We start from the raw sequence: 21,164 nt of genomic DNA, 5'->3' as shown, positions 1-21,164 counted from the left end.
GACTGGCAGCCAGGGGTCTTGAGGACCCTGGACAGGTGGTCGTCCAGAATCGTCTGCGGGTCCTCCTCGTAGCTGCCGGAGGGCAGGAGGGAGAGGGGGTGCTGGGTGGGCGCCCCATCCCGCGAGCTCACTGCGAGCTCCGGTCCCTCCTTCTCTTCATCCTGGAAGGGAAGGCAGCGGGAGGGTAAGTGACCAGGAGAGTAAGTGACCAGGAGAGCGGCAGGAACACCCACAAACCCCGGGGTCGCACCCATTGGCCCGCAGCTCGCGCGCACGTACACGCAAAGCCACGTACACGCAAAGGCACGCACACGCATGCGCACACGCGGCGGGCAGAGGGCCAAGCCGCGCTACCTCTCGGATCTGCTGCAAGCGCTCTTCCAGGCTGTGGCGGCTCTCGAGCTCCAGCTTCAGCTTCTCCAGCCTTGAGATCAGCTCGGCCGCAAAGGTGGCAGGTTCCACGGGGGTCATCTCCTTGGGCAGGCGGTGGGTTCTCTACGGGCACGGGGAGGAAAGGGACGAGGCACGTTTAGCAGGCCTGGTGTGCGGCGGCGGCGGCGGCTTGGCCAGAGCTTCCCGGGCCCGGCGCGGGCCGCGTCCCCATGTTTGGGTGGAGAGTGGACGGCGAGGCGGCCTGGGCTGCTCAGGACTTTTATGCGCCGGCACCGTGGCCTCATGGAGAGCCATGGGGCCCACCAGCGTTTGCCTTGGGCAGGAGCAGTTGGTCGCACTCCGAGAGGCCCTGCTTGTTCCCTCTGTAGTACAACCAGCCCATCAGTAGCTACTCTGAAGTAGAAAATCTTCAAAGACTGTTGTCAGACATCAAAAAAAAAAAAAAAAACGGCAGCCCTCTGAGGTGGAGAGGGGAGAGACCAACTCAAGGAATAAAAAGTAGAGTCTAAACAGAAAGGGAGTTGGAAATTTAAAAAAATAAGATTGGAAAGGAGGTGGGAGGGAGGAAAAGGAAAAAAAAGGGAAGTCAAACGGCTCCGGATCAGAGAAGAAGTGGTAATTTATTTCCTGGCCGCACACTGCGCACCTTTGAGGTGGTGTTGTCTCAACACTGTCCTCGATCTCCCTCGTTTTTCTCCTTCCCTCCTCCCTATCTCTTTGTACAGAAAATGAAGAAAGCTGCTGCAGGCTAGTAGCAGAACACTGCTGAGCTTGGCTGCCTGAAGCTGATCTATCAAGGGAAAAGGGAACATCTCCAAATCAAGTGCAGAATATAAAAAAGCACCGAGAATGCCTGCCAAAAGCAGCAAACAGAGAGAACCCCCGCTGCCCATCTTTCTGTCCTTTTCCTGTCATCTCGCTCCCCCCACCCAGCCCCCCACCTCTCCAGTTGTTCTACCTCCTTCTTCCTCATCTCCCTCTTGCTTTGACCCTTTCTTTGGGGTGGGGTGGGGTGGGGTGGGGGGAGCCGAAAGCCAACTTGCAAAGGCCAGCACCTCCCCCAGCTGAAGAGATGGGCCTCGCCAGGGCAACCACTTAGCTGCAGAAATGTGAGGGGAGAGAAAGGCCCCTGTGTAGATAGATGGCCCTTCTCACACAGGCTGGCTCCACGCAGCCCCCGATCAAAGCGCTGCCTGATGGAGAAAGTCGATTTGCACACCCCAGGACAAAATCATCTAATTTACAAGCTTGGGCAATAGAACTTTTGTTTGTTAACACACATATTCCCCTAGTCAAAAAAAACCCCAAAATAATATGTCATCAATACTTGTATTTGTAGGGGGAGGAGATGCCGGAGGTCGCCAGAAAAGCAATTTTACTATGCTAATTTTAAGACAAGGTAAGTCCGCCCTTGTCTGTGTGAAGAGCTTTCAGAAGAGCTTCAATTCATGCACTAATGCAACATAGATTAGCAATTCAATGTGTTAATTTTCTAAACACAACATTACCAGACCAATTGGATTCTCCGAAGCTGGCAGGAAGGATTCATAAACACCAGCTATCAGCTAGGTGCTCTCCTCCCCTCCCTAATCAACAACCTTGCAACCTGGATCTCAGGCTATTGTAAAAAGCACAGCCCTAAAATGGGAATGTAGACAGGGAAGCTCTCTTGCATACAGGGGCCATGTGCTGGCTGCTTTAGGGAACATGGAAATAAAAAGGGAGGTGTAAGAAAAGCCCTTCACCCACCAACTCAAAATCACAGGAAGAAGCTGCTCCTGGGATCCTCACTTCTAAACACTTCATTCATTCAACATTTGTGAGGCACAGACTCAACAGCAGGTACTAAGCCAAGTTTCTGGGCTTGGAAACAGACAAGACAAACAGCTGCCCTCTAGGGGCTTCAGAAGTCAAGAAGAGAAATGGCCAAGTAAATAGATAAATGGATGACTCAAATGACCCAGCCATGCAGTCAACCAACACAAGATGTAAAATGCCTCAGGGATGTGATTTTTTTTCCAAAGGGGGCGGAGATTCCTCTAACCTCATTCAGTCATTCAAATGTTTATTGAGCACTTATGTGTCAGGCACTGTTCTAGTCTCTGCGGATATAGAATTTAACAGAACAGACAAAACTCCCTCCCCTCAGGTGGCTTCCATTCTAGTGGGAATGCAATGAGCCCATCATGCTAGAGAGAAGCATGGATCATCTCTTAGCATTTCTTGGTTTCTGGGAAGGAACTGCTTTGGTTTCTTTCTCAGAGAACTTTCTTTTTTGAATTCAGAAAATGTAAAGGTTCAAAAATTGGTCATCTTGGACCTCATAATCACATCACTTTGCTCAACATCACAACTCATGTAATGGCTCTCGTCCAGTTCTTCCTTTCTCTGCCTTTCCGGGAGGGGACCTTAGGTACTGCTCCTTTCTACCTTCCCTATACTCCCCCCACCCCCACACTACCTCCTATCCCTTTTTAAAGGACTCAACAGGGCAGGAAATGGGCACCTCCCGCATCCAGACTGTACTCACCGGGAAATGAGGTAGAGACACTTGGCCATTGGCCTTCACGCTGCGATGCATTTCTCTCTGGAGCTGTTTCTTACTCCCCACACGATAAGGAGGGATTCCATCTCTAAGGGAAAGAAAAAGGCAGAATCCACAGGCTTACGAGGATGCTTTCAGCACCTGGGTTGACTCGCACGCCATCCTGAGATCCCACCAACAGACAGGGCCACTCGCTTCCATGGGAGTGTGTCACACATCTCCAGATGCCATCACTGTTCCCATAGGGAAGGATCCATCCAAGGTGAAATTGCCAAAAAAGCTGTAAATCCTGCCCATCAGTCATCTCTGGAAACCTGGCTCCCTCTTGGAAGCAGGAGCATCAATCTGGAAAGAGCTTGGTAACTCTCATCTTAGAGCCAAGTTATGCTCCAGCCAGCCCAGATACTGTGAAGGCTCCCCTACTTTACAGGTGCCCCAGGCCCTTTGCGCCTCCCAGCAGTCTGTTACCACTGTAGCATACTACCCCAGAGCAGGAAACCAGTGCCTTATGGGGAATACCAGGGAAAAGTTGTAGGGATAGGGACCAAACCCACAGAGGGCTAAATCAGGCATTAGTGAGGTATGCATTATTCTCCAATAGTCAACCTCCTAGTCATTTCCAAATTTATTCTTTTTATAAACCACCACAAGGTGATTTACAGGAATAATATACAGTAAATCTTTTGGCTCCTTCCTTCCCTCAGCTCCAAACCCCACTACCCCCAACGAACAAATTCTCAAAGACACATGACCAACGTGGGCATAAAGAGAAAAGACCCTACTATGTGGTGTTGTGTGCAATTCATTTAAACACTTGAGTACCTACTATGTGCCAGACCGTGTTCTAGATAGAGGGGATAAAAAATTCAAACACTGCGTTCATGAAATTTATACTCTAATGGGGTGGCATAGGCAAGGAGCAAAATATATAATATGTTGGAAGATTATAAGTACTTTGATGAAATACACAGCAGAAAAGGGGGAAAGAGAATCACTGGGGATAGGGAAGTTACAATTTTAAACTGGGGGTCGATGAAGTCCTCATTGAAAGGTGACCTTAAAGCAAAGACCTGAAGGAAGTATGGGCCCCTGTGTCCCTCATTATATTTTAAAAAACAAAACATTAGCAAGTGGAAGAAGTTTTAAAAAGCCTCCACTCCAACTAGTGTCCACTAAACACTGATTGGGAGTTGCCATGATTTTTTTCAAAAAGAATTTCCTCCTAAAAGCAGTAGAATGGTCAAGGTGTGACTATTTTCCCATTCAAGTCCCTTCAGGAGGCCACTTATTTACGGAAGCCTCAGGATTCAAACACTTCCATGATGAATCATACTTTGAGGCTGTAAATATTGAAATTAGGTGTTTGGCTATTTCCCTTTCCCTAGTGTTTGGTTCATCACAGGGTGGAAGGAAGAAAAACAGCTTAGGCTAGTCAGCAGGAGGTGAAAACAGGCAATGCCTAAAAATACCAGGGAGCAGCCAGGATTGACTGGTCGACCTAGTCACCAGCTCCTTATCTGTGATGCCCTAGAATTCCAAGTGGCTGCAATTTCAGGAAGGCTGCTGACCAAGGCCAGAAAACAACGCCACCAGGGGGACAACAAAGATTCCAGTAGATCAAGGAGCCAATTTGTGTTAACCAAACCTTAGCTAAGGAGTAGATAAAGGATAATCACGTTGAGAGGAGTGGGGAGGGGAAGGAAGATATCAGTATCTAAAGCAAGAGCTTACACACAAGTGTGAGTCTTTTCCCAGAGAAAGTCGAGCGTGTGGCAGAGACAGCACTGTGGGAAGGTTAGCAGCTGGCTGGCCAGTGCCCATTAAGAATCATGTCCCCCAGTCAACCCGCTACTCATGAGGCCCAGCACTTGGCCAACCCATTACAGGCAGAGTAGGATGAAAGGTTCTAAGTTGTGCAACTTACTGAACCACCTAAAGATGATTTATCCAAACTTAGTGTTTTCACCTTGGGATAGTTTACTAGGCACAGGAGAAAACCAGACTCTTAAAAGCATGCCAGGCTTGACCAGCAACCAAATCCCCCCCGAGGCGACTGACTGTGACTGGAGGTGGCCGGCTCCTGTGCGCCAAGTTCCCGCTGCGGGTCAGATGCTGGCTCACACGTCTGTCGTGATTGGACTTCATTCTCACAAGAATCTTAACAAACCACATTTTACAGATGACCAGAAATGTTCAATAACTCGCCTGGAGTTACAGTCAGTACCAGTCAGATCCAGGGTCCAAACCCAAGCCACCGCTGGACTCCAGAACCAGATGTCCTTAACTCCACAGCCTACACTTGAGGTCCTCATTTCAAGATGGCCTTCCCAGCCCCTGCCCGAGGAATCAAGCTTCCTGATGGGCTCAACTTGGAGGTGCCATTTCCTAAGCTCCAAGGAGTCACCTGACATTCTGAAGAGATGAATGGGAAATCCGTAGAATGTTCTGGAAAGTCCTTCCCCACCACTTAGTACTCGTGGCTATGGGACATGCATGATGAATATCCCTGTCTCTCACCTAAAATCTCTGTGGGGTGGGGGGTTCCACAGATTGGGTCTCATGCTGGTGTAACTAAATTCTGTTGCTCTGGGAAGGCAAGACAATGTTCACGCCCCTCTCCTGACCAGCTTCTCTTCCTTGGCCTTAAGAGAGTGGATGGCTCTGTGCTAGGCTTCTCCTGATAATCTTGGGGGACAGGAGTCAAGCATCCCATGGACCCCACCATGACCCAAGTGACATAAGGCTCCAAGAGTCTTGGAAGAGTTCCCCATCCATCCCTTCCAAGACTCCGTCTGAAGTTTCCACTAGTAGCTTTTTTCTCCTTTCTTTCCTCTCAGATGGAAATCAGTGGTAAAGCTTTTATACCTCTTTTTCTTTCTCCATATAAGGTAGAAAAAAGAAAAGGGGAGAATTGGGGGGAGCAGGTCACTGCCGAATTGAAGGCAAGAGGAAGAAATGGTTTCAAGAGCACCTGCCCCACCAACACACACCCAGTACACCCAGGGCAGGTGGAAGATCGAACTGCAGGAAAGGCAACTCGTGACCAGAGTAGAAAAGGGAGATTTCAGCTTGTAGAGGCTCAGAAAGGCTTAACAGGCGCCTTCAAGGAAATGTGGCTTTAATTCCCCCCAGTCAAGAATCTTCTTCCAAAACAGGCCCTCATTCCAAAAGGGGGCCTCTTTTTTTTTTATTCAAGCTCTAAAAGTCTATGATCAGTTTCCTGGCTGCTCAAGCCTGTGGGCTGGAGAGCACCAGAGTTTTGGTGCCTATACAGTCTCCTTTAATTATAAACATTTTAGCTAACGAGCCGCTGCTGGGCCCAGCTGTTTCTGGGGAGCGTGGGTTTTGAAGTGTGGACTCCACTTAGCTGCCATTTGAGCCGAGCCAATTAGCTTAGCCTTTTGACTCCACCGTGCCCGACCTAACCTGAATGTCGTTTTCTGGCAGCTTTGAAATAGCAGACTCATGTGCACATGCGTCCACTTGCATCTTCATTTGGCAACCACTCTGAAGGCAGCCTCTGATCACAGCCAACATCAAAAGCCTGGTTTGTAAGAGAAGGTAATATTTGAAGTTCACTCGGATGCACTTACTGGTGTCCAAAGTAAACCCCCATAAATAAGATATAAAGAAATAAAAATAAATAAAATAACTCAGGACACCCCCTGCATGGAATGCAAGGAAATCATCCTGTGCTGATGTGGGGACAGTCGGAGCAGAAGCAACTTGCAAATGTAGCTGATCCTGATTAGGAGAGCAGCTCCTCTAAAAAAGAAAGGACAGAGTAAGCACCAGGTTGTGCTTGGGTGGCAAAGGCCTGCTGCTTCTGATGTCGTCAGCCCCTTTGCTCTAACCCCCTAAGCCTGATGCCCTGACGGCCCTGCAATCCTCCTGCCTTCAGTGCTCCAAGGATTGGGCTTTAGGATTTTGCTGAGAATCTGGCAGTTAACATTCCAAAAAAAATTTTTTTTAAGCCATTTCTTCCGAGAATGCAGGTTTCAGAGTAACAGGCTCATAAAACAGCCTTTTCAGAGGCCTGTGATGGAGACCCAAATCCCCAGCCATCTTTAACAGGGCTTTTTACTTAGCAGGAAAACAGAAGTCAGCACTGGGCTTTGGGAGAAGGCAATGATTTCTTTAAAGCCTCTGCCTGTTCTGCACATCCAGGCCCCGGCGTGCAGCTCTCTGGAATAACCAAGTGCAGGCCAGCCTTGTCCCAACCTCTACCCAGGCCTCTTGCAAAGGCCCCCGGGACTTAATTGGTTCTGTCGCAAATGAGACGATTGCTTCCCTGGGCTTGTGTCTAATGAACTCCAACCTTCTGGAGTCTATTGAAGGCTGCCTGTGACCCCCTCTATCCTCCTCAACCCCTCCCTAGTCCTGTCCCCTCCCCAACTCCCAGCGGGGCAGCCAGGCCCTCCCCAGCCCCTCTCAGCCCGCGCTGGCCATTGTGAGGAGGAGAAACAGCCAGGGCTCTTTTCATGCTTTATGGGGCGCTCCTATTCATTTGTTCAAGGAAATTTCAAAGGGGCCTGCTACCCTCTTATCCCCTCTAAGCTTCCCCAGATGAACAATGGGCTGAAAGCGATTCAGTTCAGCTTTTCATCCCCCACACACTTTATTTCTCGCCCAGCGCTCTCATCTGCACAGGCCCACAATTGGCAGAGCTCTGAAGAGGGGTCTAATCCCAGCCCTGGGAATCCCGGGTGACCGCCCAGGGACACTGGGCAGATCACACACACCCAGGGCCAGCCAGCCAGAGAACACTCCAAGTAGCCAAGTCTGTTCTGCAGCAGAGACCCCCATGCCTGGCACCCAATGCCAGTTTGAGACCCACGGGAGCCTCTAAATGCAAACAAGCCCCCATCCGATAGGCTTTTGGTTCTGGAGACCCTTTTGTCCCCCACCAGAGGCAGTATGACACAACTCTCAAGAGATGGCGATCTCACACTGATGCCAGATACACTCCCAGGTGGTATAAACGCCCAGGTGGGTGCAACTGTGACAGTCAATCTGATACCTGCCCACTTGTTTGGGAGAGGGCTCAGAGCCACCCAACACCACGAACCCATGGGTCTCCGGGCCTCACAGGGACTCTCTCTTGGCCTCCTGGTTTACTCGTTTTCAATCCAAGGCAGCTACACCCCAGGATGGGCTTATCACGCCCAGAGGTCCTGCCACCAGCGACCCAAAGGAATCTCCTGTGTCCCATTTGGAAGTTGCTGAGCGAGGGGCTCGCCCGTTTCTATCTCCATCAAAGTGGACTTCACTGGCCTACGCGCTACCCCTCGCAACCAAGAACAGGTGACTGGCAAAGGTAACCTTTTCCATCCCTGAAAGTGGCTTTCCCATGCCTCGAGTCCAAAGTGCTTCAGCTAAAGGGAGAGGGGTGAGAGCTTTAAAGTCAACTCTAAATAAAATGGAGCACATTTTGCTTCTGGGAAGGGGATAAAAGAGGAGGAGTAAATAAAGCAGAGGCTGCAGGGGAGGACCTAGAACTTACTCTCTTCTACCCCACCCCTGCCCCGGTTAAGAAAAGGCAGTGTGATCACTAACAAAAATAAAGGAAACCCAAAGTGGCTCAAAGGTCTCTAACCAACTGGTCCTATTAACGTATCTCACGTTGAAAATGGTCATGCTTGGGGGAGGAGCCCAGCGGGCAAAGGGTGGGGCCTATGTCTGGCCTAGATCTGAGGCCTGTCTCAGCCATGAACGGCTAAGGAAGCACTGGGTCTTACTGCCTAAGTCACAAGTACCTGCCTCCCTTTCCGATTGGGTCTTGTGAGGATCAAACAGAAGCAAGTGTGGGACTACACCCAAGTTATCTCATCATGAACCCAGAATAACACCTCAGTGATGGGGACTGAAATGCAGCCAAGGACCAGGAAGCAAGCCAAAAATAGTCTCTAAGAAAACTAAACAGAAGCCTTATAGTCTTAAGTCAACTACATTGACTTAGGAGATTCACTCAATGGCTTCATTCAATTCCAACTTACTCTCATTTTACACGTAACACTAAGACTCCCATGCCATCCACGAGTTAATAAATGCTGTAGGAATAATGCTTGCTAGAAGCAAGCACACAGACAAGAAATCATGACAGCAGGCAGAATGACAAAGAGAAAAGCTATTTTAAAGGGGAAAAGGGCCAGTATGTATAGGGACACATAAACCCATACAACCTCATAGCCTTTGAGATAAATGCTACAACAAAGGACGAAAAACCAGAGCTTGGTATTATTCAGATAATCAAGGGGTAAATTTTGCCTTGTCTAATATTACTCAGTAAGATGGGGCAAAACATATTGTAAGAAATATGCCAATCAAAGGATAATTTTTTTCAAGTACGGATACTTTAAGAGTTCAGTCAATATGGGAAACCCACCCCTGAAACCTTTCATTTCTCCATATTGGATGAAAGATGTGTACCTTACTCTATTTTCACTAATGCCAAAATGCTATTCTTTTATTAAAATGGGGCCTTTCACCTTAAGGATCTCTCTCCCTTTACTAACAAGAGAATTTGAGGTAACACAATAAAAGCCACCAGGAAAACAAAGAGTCCTAAACTCACTTCATCGACTTTCCCTCCAACTGGTCCCATGCCACAGGCCAAGCAACAGGACATTGGCCAATGGAAACCAGATAGTTTCCAACAAACTGGAGGAACAGATGGTCCAGTTTTAGGAAGCTAAAGGGAACAAACTCTAAAGTATGTCAGAACTTACATAGCTCAATGGGTTTGCTTTTCAAGATTATTCCCTTAGCAGGTGAAATTCCAACTCCAAAACATTTGCTGAAACCTTTAAAGACCATTTCTGGAACTGTGATTTTCAACTGGGTGCTGGGGGAGGAAAGCCTTTGGGGAATTTCACCCATGCCCAGGCTCCACCCTGGGGCTCCTGAATCAAAACCTCAAAGGGCGGCAGGAGACGGGACACCCTCCCCACCAGACTCATGGAGAACACTGCTCTCCCTCCATAGAGGTTGCCACAGCTTGACTCCCAATGGCCTGAACTCAAAGCATGATCTGGCCTGACGACCTGCCGACCTCATCAGACCACCCCAATGACTTGGATCACTTTAAAAAATCAAAGCCATCCATCTGCAGAAGATCCAAGATCAGGCACTACTTGGGAAAGAGCTCCCACTCAGGGTCCCTAGCACCTGACAGACAGAGTAGGCACTCCACCAACACTTACTGAATGAAACAATGTCCTTGTAGACATCGAGGTGGGAACGTGACACACAGTGGCCCTTTAGAGATTTCTGGCTTTCTGACCTCCACCTTGAGTGCCTTTTCCTCCAAGAACAATGAATCCCTAAACACAACCCTTCTATTGCTGCCCTGCCTCCCACCTGTTGGTTCTGCAGACAGGACACCTGGGTTTCAAGACCAGCCAAGCAATTAATTGTTCCCACAGGGACAACCAGAAGATGACGACCGAAGAAAAGATTTTTTTTTTTAACTCGAGAAATCTATAGATACTCATCTTCACCTTCCACTGTACTTCAGTTTTCTTCTGTTAAGGTATCATTCCCAACTTTCCTTTCAAAGCTCTAAACTTAACCTTACCCAGACTAGCATGTCACCCTCCTTAACCAGCACCATACCACTCACACTCCCCTCCCACCAAATAAATGTCTACACTCGCACCGGTGGGATTTGCAAAGCCAGGGGAGGCTGGCTGACGACTCTGCCCAGTTGCCTTGGTGGTTCACGCTCCCACCCACGTACACAGAGGGGCTGCTAGAATACTTACACGCTACTATCCGTCATGGACATGGAATCGTCAGTCAGTGCATCACTGGATATCTCACTGTCGTTGGCGCTGGTGGCTGGTGCAAACACGTAGCCAGCGCCTACATGATATGGATTAACAGGATCGCTCCTCTTGAAAGACCTATGGGAAAAGTATAATAGCAGTTCAGTCACTGATCCTCACCAGAAACCCAGCTAAATAAGGTGACCCTAGGACAACTGAGTACACAATCCCACAATGTGTTCGATGCCAACCTGCTGCCCAGGTCCAGCTGCTCACCAGGGCAGAAAACAGGGGCCACAGAGGGAGGCCTCCTGAGCCCCCAACTCGCCCTGAGGAGAAAGCAGGCTGGGTTCCTTTGACGCCACAAGTAGGTCTCCCAGGACACAGAGTATTCCAGAGGCAGCCCAGGGATCCTATAAAATTCTAAATGCACACTTAGAGAGGAAGGAACGGGACTCTGCTCTAGGAGGGGAGGGAGGCTATGGAAGAAAACAGGGGGACAAGTCAGTGAAGAGGTGTCTTTCTCCTCTCCACCCCATATCCAAGCCTACACCAGAGGAATACAGTTTTGGGGCCCCAAGACATCTGTTAGCTTAATCCAGAGATGTAAACAATTAGAGGCCTGGTGTGGCCTTCTCACTTTGACCCTGGACGCACAGCAAGCGGGACAGATGGGACAGAAAAGTTCAAGACAGAGTATAGGACTCCCACCCCACCCCTGAGCTGGGCCTCTGCCCTGCCCCAGCCCACCCCGGCTTCCCCGGCCCCAGGGCTGGCTAGGGCCAGTGGGATGAAAAGAGCAGCACAGCTGTTTCAAAGGAAGGCCCAGGCCCCTCCTCCGGTGTCTCCAGCCCTTTTGTTCCAATGGCCTCTGGCTCCCCATTTTGCCCCCTTGATCTCTTCCCAGAACAACCAGTGTGCCCATCTCCTGCTGGGCCGCATTCCTCGTGTGTCACCAGTGAGGGACTTAAGCAGGGGGAGGGGCAGATAGGTTGGCAGACTGCAGGAAGGGACCCTCCTGCAGCCCATTAAAGCCCAAAGTCGCAGGAGGCCTCGTTTACAAAGACCCTGGCATCCTCCACTGGTCCCACCAAGTCTAAGCCAGCAGCAAAGAACTCAACTGGAGGAGAAAAGAAAGGCTCAGAAAAGAGAACGTATTCTACGAGGCGACAGCAGCTGGTCTATAAAGATAGCCTTGGGGTTGGCAAATGAAAGGGACCCATGAAAGGTCACAATCAGTCATCTGCACTGTTCCCCAAGCTCCTGCTCGCTCGCTATGTGCTGAACTCTGGGTGTATGCAGCCCTCCTCTCTGGTCTCCTGGGACCCATGGCCTGGTGAGGGCACATCACCATAATGTGGGGGTGTCATTAGGGAGGTACACACAGTGCTCCTTTGTACACATCAACTCATTGAATGCTCATAGCCACCTGGGGAGGAGCACAGCACGGTGGCCACTCTACAGATGAGGCCCTTGGCCGTCCGAGAAGTACAGCAGCCTGCCCTGGATCACATAGCTGGGACTGGCGGGCACAGACTGACTCGTCTGGCTCTCACACAACCCCTCTTTCTGCCTCTTAATACAAAGTCTACCCTCAACATTTTAAAAAGTTCTTCTAGAATAAGAGGCAGGACATGATGGAAAGGATGTTTCTAGCAGGGATGACTAGAGACAGCTCCGCAAGACAGATGGGAGCAAGGCGCACCATGATGGATGAGCAGGGCTTCGAAGAGATGACACCCAGGACCGGGGAAAGGGAAAGGCAGTGAAAAGCCCTCCCCGGACTGGGAGATGGGGTCTAGCCAGCTGGGCTAAGAAGGCCTGGCAAAGACAAGGAAGTAAGCAGGTCTGTAGTGCAAGGCCAGAGTTCTGTCTTAACCAGACGGGGAGGGCCCAGGAGGCCGGGGGACAGCCGGGGAATGGGGGTGTGGGGGAGGGAGAATGTTCCCAGCAGCACATGGAATCCAAGGTGTGCCACCAGGTTGGACTGGAAGGAGGAGGTGCGGGCAGGGAGCCCAGTGAGAAGCTGTTGCCACAATTTGGTGTGAGGGTCTCCACAGGGGAAGGTGGGGATAGAAAAGAAGGTGGGAGAGACAGTCCCTGTCTTTAAGGAGCTTGTGCTCTTAGTTAGAGTCACGAAACAAACACGAAAAGTTCCAATCAAAGTTTTTGAGCCAGAATGAACCCTTTTAATCCTCACAACCGCCCAAGGAGGCAAACGGAGCCCAAGCAGGCCAAGTGCCTTGCCAGAGGCCACCCCGCTAGAGATTCGGCCAGAGGAGTTGGTCCTCAGCTGGGACCTCGATTCGGTTCCACTGCGCTAGGCTGTACCATAAAGCCAGAGCTTAGAAATGTGACGTAGGTGTAGAACTGACGGGAAGGTGCAAACCAGGAGTGCTGCACAGGAACCCACTGAACACTTTTGACCAAGTGACTCTGAACTGTCACTTGGACACCCTGGCCCTGTTCTCTTATCTGCAGAGAAGGTCGAAAGAGAATGGCAAGATCTCTCATGCCTTGTTCCTGGTCCTCGTGTCCTTAATCTGGAATTCCCAGACACCAAAGAGAGAGAGGAGCAGCGTGATGAAGGAAAACCAGTTCGCTTTTCCGGGGACGAGCAAGCTGAGGGATGATTCTGTTGATGAGGCAACTCAGAAGGAGCAGGATGGTCTGTTCAGCATCGACCGCCACAGGCAGAACGAGAGAAGACGGGCTTCGAAAATCAGAAAAAAGAAAGCAGTTCTACGTGGTCAGAGGGGATCCCCGGAGTGGATGGGGACAGGGTATGTCTTTAAAATAGCCCGAAGCTGTGGGGGGCTTGGGCGGGGCGACCGCTTCAGAGCAAGATGCACAGGGTAACTTCTTCAGGGCCCGGTCCTGTCACCAGTGGTAAGGACACTCTGTAAACTCCTGGTAGAGCCTGAAGTTGGAGGCTGAGAGCTGCTGCTGGCTTAGCTGCCGGCCGGTGGGGCCGAGTCCCAGCCTCCCTGGACGTGCGTCCACCTGAAAAATGGGCAGTTCAAACATGGCCATCTGCACCCAGTTCTTATGTCCTCTAAAGGATACAGAGGTGTGATAATTTGGGGAAATCACAGGAATACTCCAACCAACCAACCGCCAACAAAAACAGAGAGCTCCTGTTTTCTCGAATACCCAGCTCATTTCTTTCACGTTTCATCATGACTTGCAACTGCAGAGCACGGTGTGTTTGCGTGTTGGAAGCCTGTCCTGTGCAAGCGGACCGTAAGCCCTGTGGGACCAGCCCTGTCCTCTTCACACGTGCAGCCCGACGCCGAAAGTAGTTGGTGGCACGTGGCAGAAGCTCAAAACTTTGCTGAAACTCCTTAAAAGGCCTAGGTCCATCAAATAGGTTGCTGAAAAGTTCTTTAGTTTAAGAGGCTTAGTACAAGATCAGAAAACCCAAAACAGCCTTAAACAGGATTCAGACACTCTTTCCATCCCTCCAGTCTTGTTATCTTGGTGGCATTAACACATCAAGCATGTCTCCAATGTAAGAGTTATACTTCAACCTCCACGAGGAGAAAATGACTCAGTAGAAATTCCTTCCTCCCTAGCAAAAAAGACACACAACTCAAAGCCCATGTGTGCTCACACAGCTTTGTACTCGTTGTTCAACACACAGATCCCAAAATAAACTTGTCTCCCTTCACTTCCAAAATAGAGGACTACTGTGTGACCAGTAATTAAAAATGGAATGTACTGCTCTTAACTCAGTTGACTGCCATAAAGTACTTGGATTTTCCTACAATCATAACAAGACAGGGCAGGGTTGTGGGGAAAGACAGAAACTCAATTTTTAAGAACCCAGAACTTTGTCAAAAGCACCACATAATTTTAAGAAAATGGATTAGAGCTGTTTTCTTGTGATTACTTTAAAAAAAAAAAAAAAAGGAAAGAAACTCGACCATGCTACAGTAATTGTACCCAGATGCTTTGATTATTTCTTCAGGACTGTTGTGCTCCCAGTTGCTGCAAGGATTTTAAATTCCTACAGGGAGCAGAGGCCTCTGGTACAGATCTTGCACCGGGCGTGCATCCACAGACCTAGCCTGCAACTTCAATGTACAAAGGGTTTTCAGCTGTCAGGTAGCAGAGGCTCCTGGGACCTGAGGGAAAGGTGATGTCTGCTGCTTTTTCCCCCCAGCCCATCCTTAGCTCTTATCTTGATGAGATGTGGTGGCCTGGCCCCTCCCAGATGCCAGAGGGGAGGCTCCACACAGACAGCACAGCAGAGAAGTGACCTCCAGAGGCCTTCGTCTGGGTCCCATCTCAAAACAGTACAACTTAAAAAGTACTGGCTTCTAAGGCTCTGTGTTTAGGGCTTTCTTTCTAAGAGCCCTCTGGCAATGTACTCACAAAGTCACTGTCCAAAAGGCAACACCCTCTTTAACTGGCATTTTCTAAGGCAAGATCAAGGGGCACTCTCAGGGCCGGGGACTCAAACAGCGACTGAGCCTTTGGAAAACAGGCAAACTTACAAGTGCATCTTAGCACACTGCCTTCATCAGAGCTTCCACCTCTAATTGCAGACTGCTGCTTCCAGCATATCTTTCCTGTGGCATCATTTTCTTTGATAATTGAAGCCAAGCTTGATTCCAATGGCTTCGCACAAAAACGGGCCTCATCAGCGAGTTCTTTCAGAGAACAGGAAGCACTTGGAGCCAGCAGAGGGCCATCTGCTGGGCCCGACTGATTTCAAGTGCAGCCAGAGCAGAGGGTGCAGAGGCAGGCGGATGAGACCTGCCTTGGGCAGGAACACACAGGGGCCAGAGCAGAAAGGGGAGGGCACAGGGAGCCCTCTGTGCACCCGGGGCTGTATTCTCCTTCCCAGAATAAATGCTGGGCTGAGCGCCTAATCCCACCACCCCCTCTGCACACACCTCGACACTGTGCATGTGTTTGTGCGCTGGGGCTTTTACACGTGCTCCTACCAACAGGTTGCTTTTGCTCTAGGCTATTTATAGAGACCATGGAAAGCCCAGGCATCCCCCTCAAACCAGAGTCCCGCCCTCCGAGGATAATTCCTGCTCTTCCGTCCCAACTATTTATATTAAACCTGACACCAAATCAGTAAGGACACAAACAAGTCATTAAAAATGAGGTTCCTTTGAGTGCCCAAGGTAAACACAGGGCTTGGAAGGCTGGCCAATGCCCCGGGCATCCGGCTGCCGAGGCTCCTCTACAGCTGATGAAGAAAGACCCTCAGCAGGACTCAGACTTTCTGTTTCATTCATTGTACGAACTCAACTTTTGAAGCCCATCCCGAATGCCGGGTACTCTGCAGTGAGTGAGTGTATGGGGCAGGGAAGGCGCGGACTTAAACCTAAGAGATGAGATCCCTACGTTCCAAGAACAAGCTGGAAAAGACAGACTTAAGTTCAACAAGTAGAAAAAGAGAAGCATGGGAAGGGGATACGCTAAAACCTTACAAGGAAAAATGGGATAAATCCCTGAGTCACTCTTTGAAAGTGGTATCCCAACCTGGTTGCCCTTTTTATATTATCTTTATTAATTATACTAATTATAACACTTTACATCTGTTCAAAATGTTTCCCTTTTCAAATGGCTTTCATGTCTACTATTTTGATCCTAATAACAACCCTATGACATGGGCAGAAGACATGGTGTCCACCCATTTTACAGATGACAACGTAGGGTTCAGAAAGGCTTCAATGCAGGTAGTAAGTGGCGGCCTGGGCTGGACCCCAGGCCTTTGAATAACTCAGGACACTTCCCAATATACTATACCTACACTGGGACATCTTGCATGTTAAAGTGAAATCAGATCATCTGGATAGGTCTTAAACTCTGACAATGCCCAGTTAAGACATATGAGCTTCATGTAGTCTGGGTCAAATGCTTTATTTTCAGCTCAACAGCGGGAGAAAGCCCCCATGAATCCAGTATGGAAACTCTCAAGAGGTCAGTGAAAAGCTGTCATCTTGTTACCCATGACGCCACAGTTCACAAGCAAGAAGGCAGCACTGGGAAACAGGATCTCTTGCCCCAGCCTCCAGCATCTATCACAAAAGCTTCACCAGAGTAATCTCCCACAATTTATCCTGGTAACATCCCAGATGCGGCCCCTGGAAGGGGGAGGCGGCAAGCAAGGCTGGGCCTCTGCTGCCCACCCACAAGGGGCGGAGCCAGAGTCGCGCCTGGGGAGGGCGTCCAAACCACACACTGTGCTATTTACAAAGGTGACACTCTGGGTCCTGACGCTGGTCGACACAGAAGCCCCACTGTCCGAGGGCCCCTGGAGAAGCAGCCTTACCACAGGCCTTAAGTGGTCTGAGCTACGGCTGCCAAGCTGGAGGGCAAGGAGGCCACCACCAGAGGTTTACCCAAATGTTCTCATACCGGAGCAGGCAGTACCAGCAGGTGCCCAGTGACTGACCTGCTGCAGAGGCCAGACCCAGACTCTTCCACCCAAACAGCCTGAATCATAAGCACAAAGACACTGAAACAACTCCCTCATGTGATCCTATGCTTCCTTGCAAACACCAACCCGGTCCCACTTAGGCGCAGACCAGATGTTAGAGTGTGGGCAAATTGTTCCCAGAGCTGTGGGAGCGCCCCCTGGTGGCTGGAGAACAAGCCCTTCCCCTCCTCCTTGGCCAACCCCTAAATCACGGCCTGCTCCACTCAGACCTGGCTACCCCAAGAGACTCAAGACCAACTACCTGGTGCCTACCCTGCCTCCTGCTGCTGGAGGCTGGTGGCCACACCCTATGGAGAGAGGGAAATCTCCAGAGGCAGCTGGCAGATTGTATCCTGAGTCCCTAGCGCACAGGGAAATCCACATGGATGGCAAGAGAAGCCATTCGGATTCCAATCAGTGCTGCCTCATCCCCTCCCCTGCATGTCATAAGCAACAGCCTAGAATTAAGAAGGTCATTCTCTTCTGGGATATTCGGAAGTGGGGAGAAGGGGAGAAAAGAAACACCCGTTCTAACAATATGTCTGAAGTTGCCTCCAAAGGTCAAGAATCTGTAAAGAACTATTTGTCTTTGAAGCCTCAAAGAGAAAGTACTCCAGGGCCCCAGCCCTCTCATGCCAAGATCTCTTCTCCATCAGCACTAACAAAATAATCCACTGAGGTCTGACCCTTGGACATGCAAGCATTAAAACCTGGATTAATATAACAGCAGACTCTAAAGCTAAGAAGGGTCCTTCATTCGGGAAGGTCACAGGACCTTCCCTAGTTAGAAGCCTTTCTTGCTGGGTAAATATCTGATTCTATAAGGGGAACCACGAGCTCAACTGTCAAGCCTTGCTGGCTCTTATCTTAACAGAAAAGTTCAAAAGATCCCACTTACCCCTCAATGGGTGCGCACGTTACTTCCTGCGCCTCCACCACCACCCAGCCGCCTCCCTAACTCGCTACTGATTAGTGCTGGAGTGACCCCTTCCAAAACCGGTGCTTAGTGGATCTGGTGACTCAGAGGCATCAAAAGCTGCTGTTCTCTCTCTCTCTCTCTCTCTCACTCACTCTTTCTCATACACACACACACACACACACACACACTCAACCCCTTCTTAGACTCTAGCCCAGGATAATAAGTAACCCACATTAATGAATACTGCCTGCCACTGTTTGAAGTCAGCACTGGAAGACTGCAGGTATGTAGCTGTGTATGCATTGCTTTTCCCCCCTTTAAACAACAAAAAGCAAGATCAAAGAAAGCGTTCACGGCCCGCCCGGGTCCTAGCTCTCGGCAGACCTTGGTCAGCCTGCACAGAACATCCATCCATCCATCCATCCATCCATCCTCCGTACTTAACTCAAAACGTTGGCAAAGTCCACATCATCCGCCAAGCCTGACCCCACCATCCCCAGCCAAAGTCTTACCTGTATCCACTTTCGACAGTTTCCGTGGACCTCACGCTGGCTGTAGCCCTCAGAGTTTTGCTGGACAAGCCAACCACAGTGGGCGAAAGTTTGCACTTGAAGTCGGCACAAGTCCACTCCTCTTCTTCATTCAAGGTGGGGAGATAGCCACACACGACCTTTAGGCTCCCCAGTGCCCCATTACTCATGTAAGCTGTGTTTTCTCCCCCACTCCTCACATATTCGAGGTATATATCAGAAGTCAAAAACATCTGGTAGGCATTTTCCTCCATCACCGACTGGATCTCAGTCTGTGCCTGGTCAAACATGATGGAATCAATCTGCTGCTTCTTGATGCCATCTCTTATGTAGGTCTTGGTGGCAGGTTTCAGCTGCTTGGAGACAATGCTGTTGTTCTCAATGTACCTTTTGTAGATCGCTTTGGCTACTCGTAAAGTTTTGGTATCCTTCAGGTTCATTTGCCTGAATCCATTGCAGGCAAACCAGAAGTCTAAGGTATCCACGCATTTCTCCCTCTCCAGGAAAGTCCGGAAGAGGTAAGCACCATCTTGATCGCCCAACAAGGAGTGCAAGGACTTGGTCCACCTGGTCAGAGGGGAATCTGGGGACGCCCGCCCCTCTGGCTCCCCCAGCCCATCTTCATTCCGCCTGGTGTTGGAGGAGACAGGCATGGGTTTGGTGACCTGGCCCTTGCCCACTCCCAGCTGGCACGGTGGGGTCTCCCCTTCTTCGCCTGGAACTGGGGGCCGAGGGGCATCCTCGCGGAAACTGCTGCTGGGGTCCGGGAGGCGAGTCACCAACACAGCACTACTCATGGTGAGGGAGCTCTTCTCACCGAGTTTGGGAATTCTTTTTTTTCTTCTTCCAGTTCCTCTCAGCAATCAGCGTGGTCTCTCTGTCTCTCTCAAGTCAGCAGGGGCTCATCTGAGCCTCCTCTCTGGAAAGAAAAGGAAGGGGGGGAGGTGGGGACAGAGAAAAGGGTATTGATCTAATCAAAACCAGATCTACCCAACATCAAAGCAAGAAAGTAAACAGGCTTTTCAACTCCTCAAATTCAAATCAAGCAACCCAGCTATCTGCGAGGTGCTCATCTAAAGTATCAGACGCTGCTTTTTCAAAGGCGAAATCTGAGCTCCCGTGCAGGGGAGGCGGAGAGGGATGGGGAAGGGGCGGGGAAGGTGAGATGAGAGCAAGGGTGGGGGGCAGCAGAAGGACTCAGGAGGTGTAAGACAACCTTCCAAAAACCCACTCGCCTGGGCGCACGCAGAGCAGCTCTGCCCGTGCCTCCCCTCCCCCAACAGCATCGACTCCAAAGAGGCGCGCTCCCAGCCGCTGGGCTGTGTGCAGGTGAAACCAATTTCGGTAAATTTCCCCACTCGGCTCTGCACAGATAACTCGAGCTCCAAACGTGCCCTTCCCCGGCATCTGGTTCCCATTCCCCCCACCCCCTCCCTCTGCACTCCCCCCTTCCCACTCCTTAAAAATTCAGAAGATCCTTGCCGAAAGAACCCGCCCAGCATAGGCGGGATGGGCTCCCGGACTCCCAGACTGGGCATGCAAACCCCCTCCCCACTCCAGAAGTAGATGCTCGCGGCGCACCCCCACTCCCCCGCCGCGAATCCGTCTCAGTCTACACCTCTGTCTTTCCCGCTCCCCCAAACCAGAAACCAACTCACTCAGTCGAGACTTTGATCTTCAAACTTTGCGTGAGAGCAGAGAAGCCTCAGGACCCGCTGCCCCCGTCCACCCAACCCACGTCCCAGAGCTGCGAACCTTACAAAACCGGATCAGAAGCCGTCTCACGCTACTACTACCTATGCCAAGAATCCCAAACGCCACTGATCCCAAGCCTGTCTCTTTTTTCCAAAAGAAAGTCTTATCTAACCAATAAACATGCGGCGTTCCCTACCTAGCACGGGAAGGATCAAACGAGGAAGGGTAGGCATGGCGAGGGGAACGGGGTGAGATCCAGGGGAGGAGCCGGATCCCGGGCCTGGGGTGGGTGCACGCCGCCCCCGGCGGAGCCTCGGGCCGCCTGGCTGGGCAACTCGGCCCGCGCAGCGGCGGGGCTGCCGGGAGCGCCGCGCTACCCGGCGGAGGGAAGGTGGGGCGGCCCCGTTACCTGGAAGACGAAGGCCGCTGAGGCCGGACTCTCATCTCCTCCGAGCCTCCGGCCCGGTCCCCCGGCCCAAATCCCGCCGAACGCCTCCAGAGCCCCGGCGAGCAGACGGCGGGGCCACAGCCCCGGGACGCGCCAGCAGCACCCCGAGACCCGGCAGGAGTCGGTCCCCTGCGCTGCCGCTCGCAGAGGCGCCCGCAGAAAAAGCACAGAAAGCAGCAGCCCAGTCCAGAAATGGCGACGCGCGGAGTCTCTGCCTCTCCGCAAAAGGGGCCCGGGCGGCCGGGGGCGCGGGGCCCGGGCGGGGAGGAGGGACGCGGGGGACGCGGGCGCCCCGGGCTCGGGCCCGTCCTGCGCACAGACTGAGCCTCTGCCACCGCTCTGGGCCCCTTAGCGCGGACCCGCGGCGAGGAGGGGAGCCGGGGAGGGGGAGAAGTAGGAGGAGAGGATGGGGCGGGGGTGGGGAGG

The 21,164-nt window shown here is 51.1% G+C and overlaps 1 protein-coding gene across 1 annotated transcript in view; it reads right to left on the bottom strand.

The window, feature by feature from the left end:
* Positions 1-19,444, bottom strand: part of AXIN2 (axin 2) — a 29,229-nt gene extending 9,785 nt beyond the window's left edge. The window contains exons 1-5 of the mRNA XM_012662218.1: positions 18,578-19,444; positions 10,702-10,842; positions 2,924-3,026; positions 355-495; positions 1-161 (exon numbers count right to left, since the gene is read on the bottom strand). Of these exons, the coding sequence (XP_012517672.1) occupies positions 1-161; positions 355-495; positions 2,924-3,026; positions 10,702-10,842; positions 18,578-19,392 (1,361 nt within the window). The 5' untranslated portion in view covers positions 19,393-19,444. The remainder of the gene's footprint in view (positions 162-354; positions 496-2,923; positions 3,027-10,701; positions 10,843-18,577) is intronic.
* Between the last annotated feature and the right edge of the window lie 1,720 nt (positions 19,445-21,164).

This window comes from Propithecus coquereli, unplaced genomic scaffold, assembly GCF_000956105.1.
Source record: "Propithecus coquereli isolate 6110/MARCELLA unplaced genomic scaffold, Pcoq_1.0 Scaffold76, whole genome shotgun sequence".
NCBI classification, from domain to species: domain Eukaryota; kingdom Metazoa; phylum Chordata; class Mammalia; order Primates; family Indriidae; genus Propithecus; species Propithecus coquereli.
The sequence above is the reverse complement of the archived record's forward strand: the minus strand, read 5'-3'. Positions and strand labels throughout refer to the sequence as shown.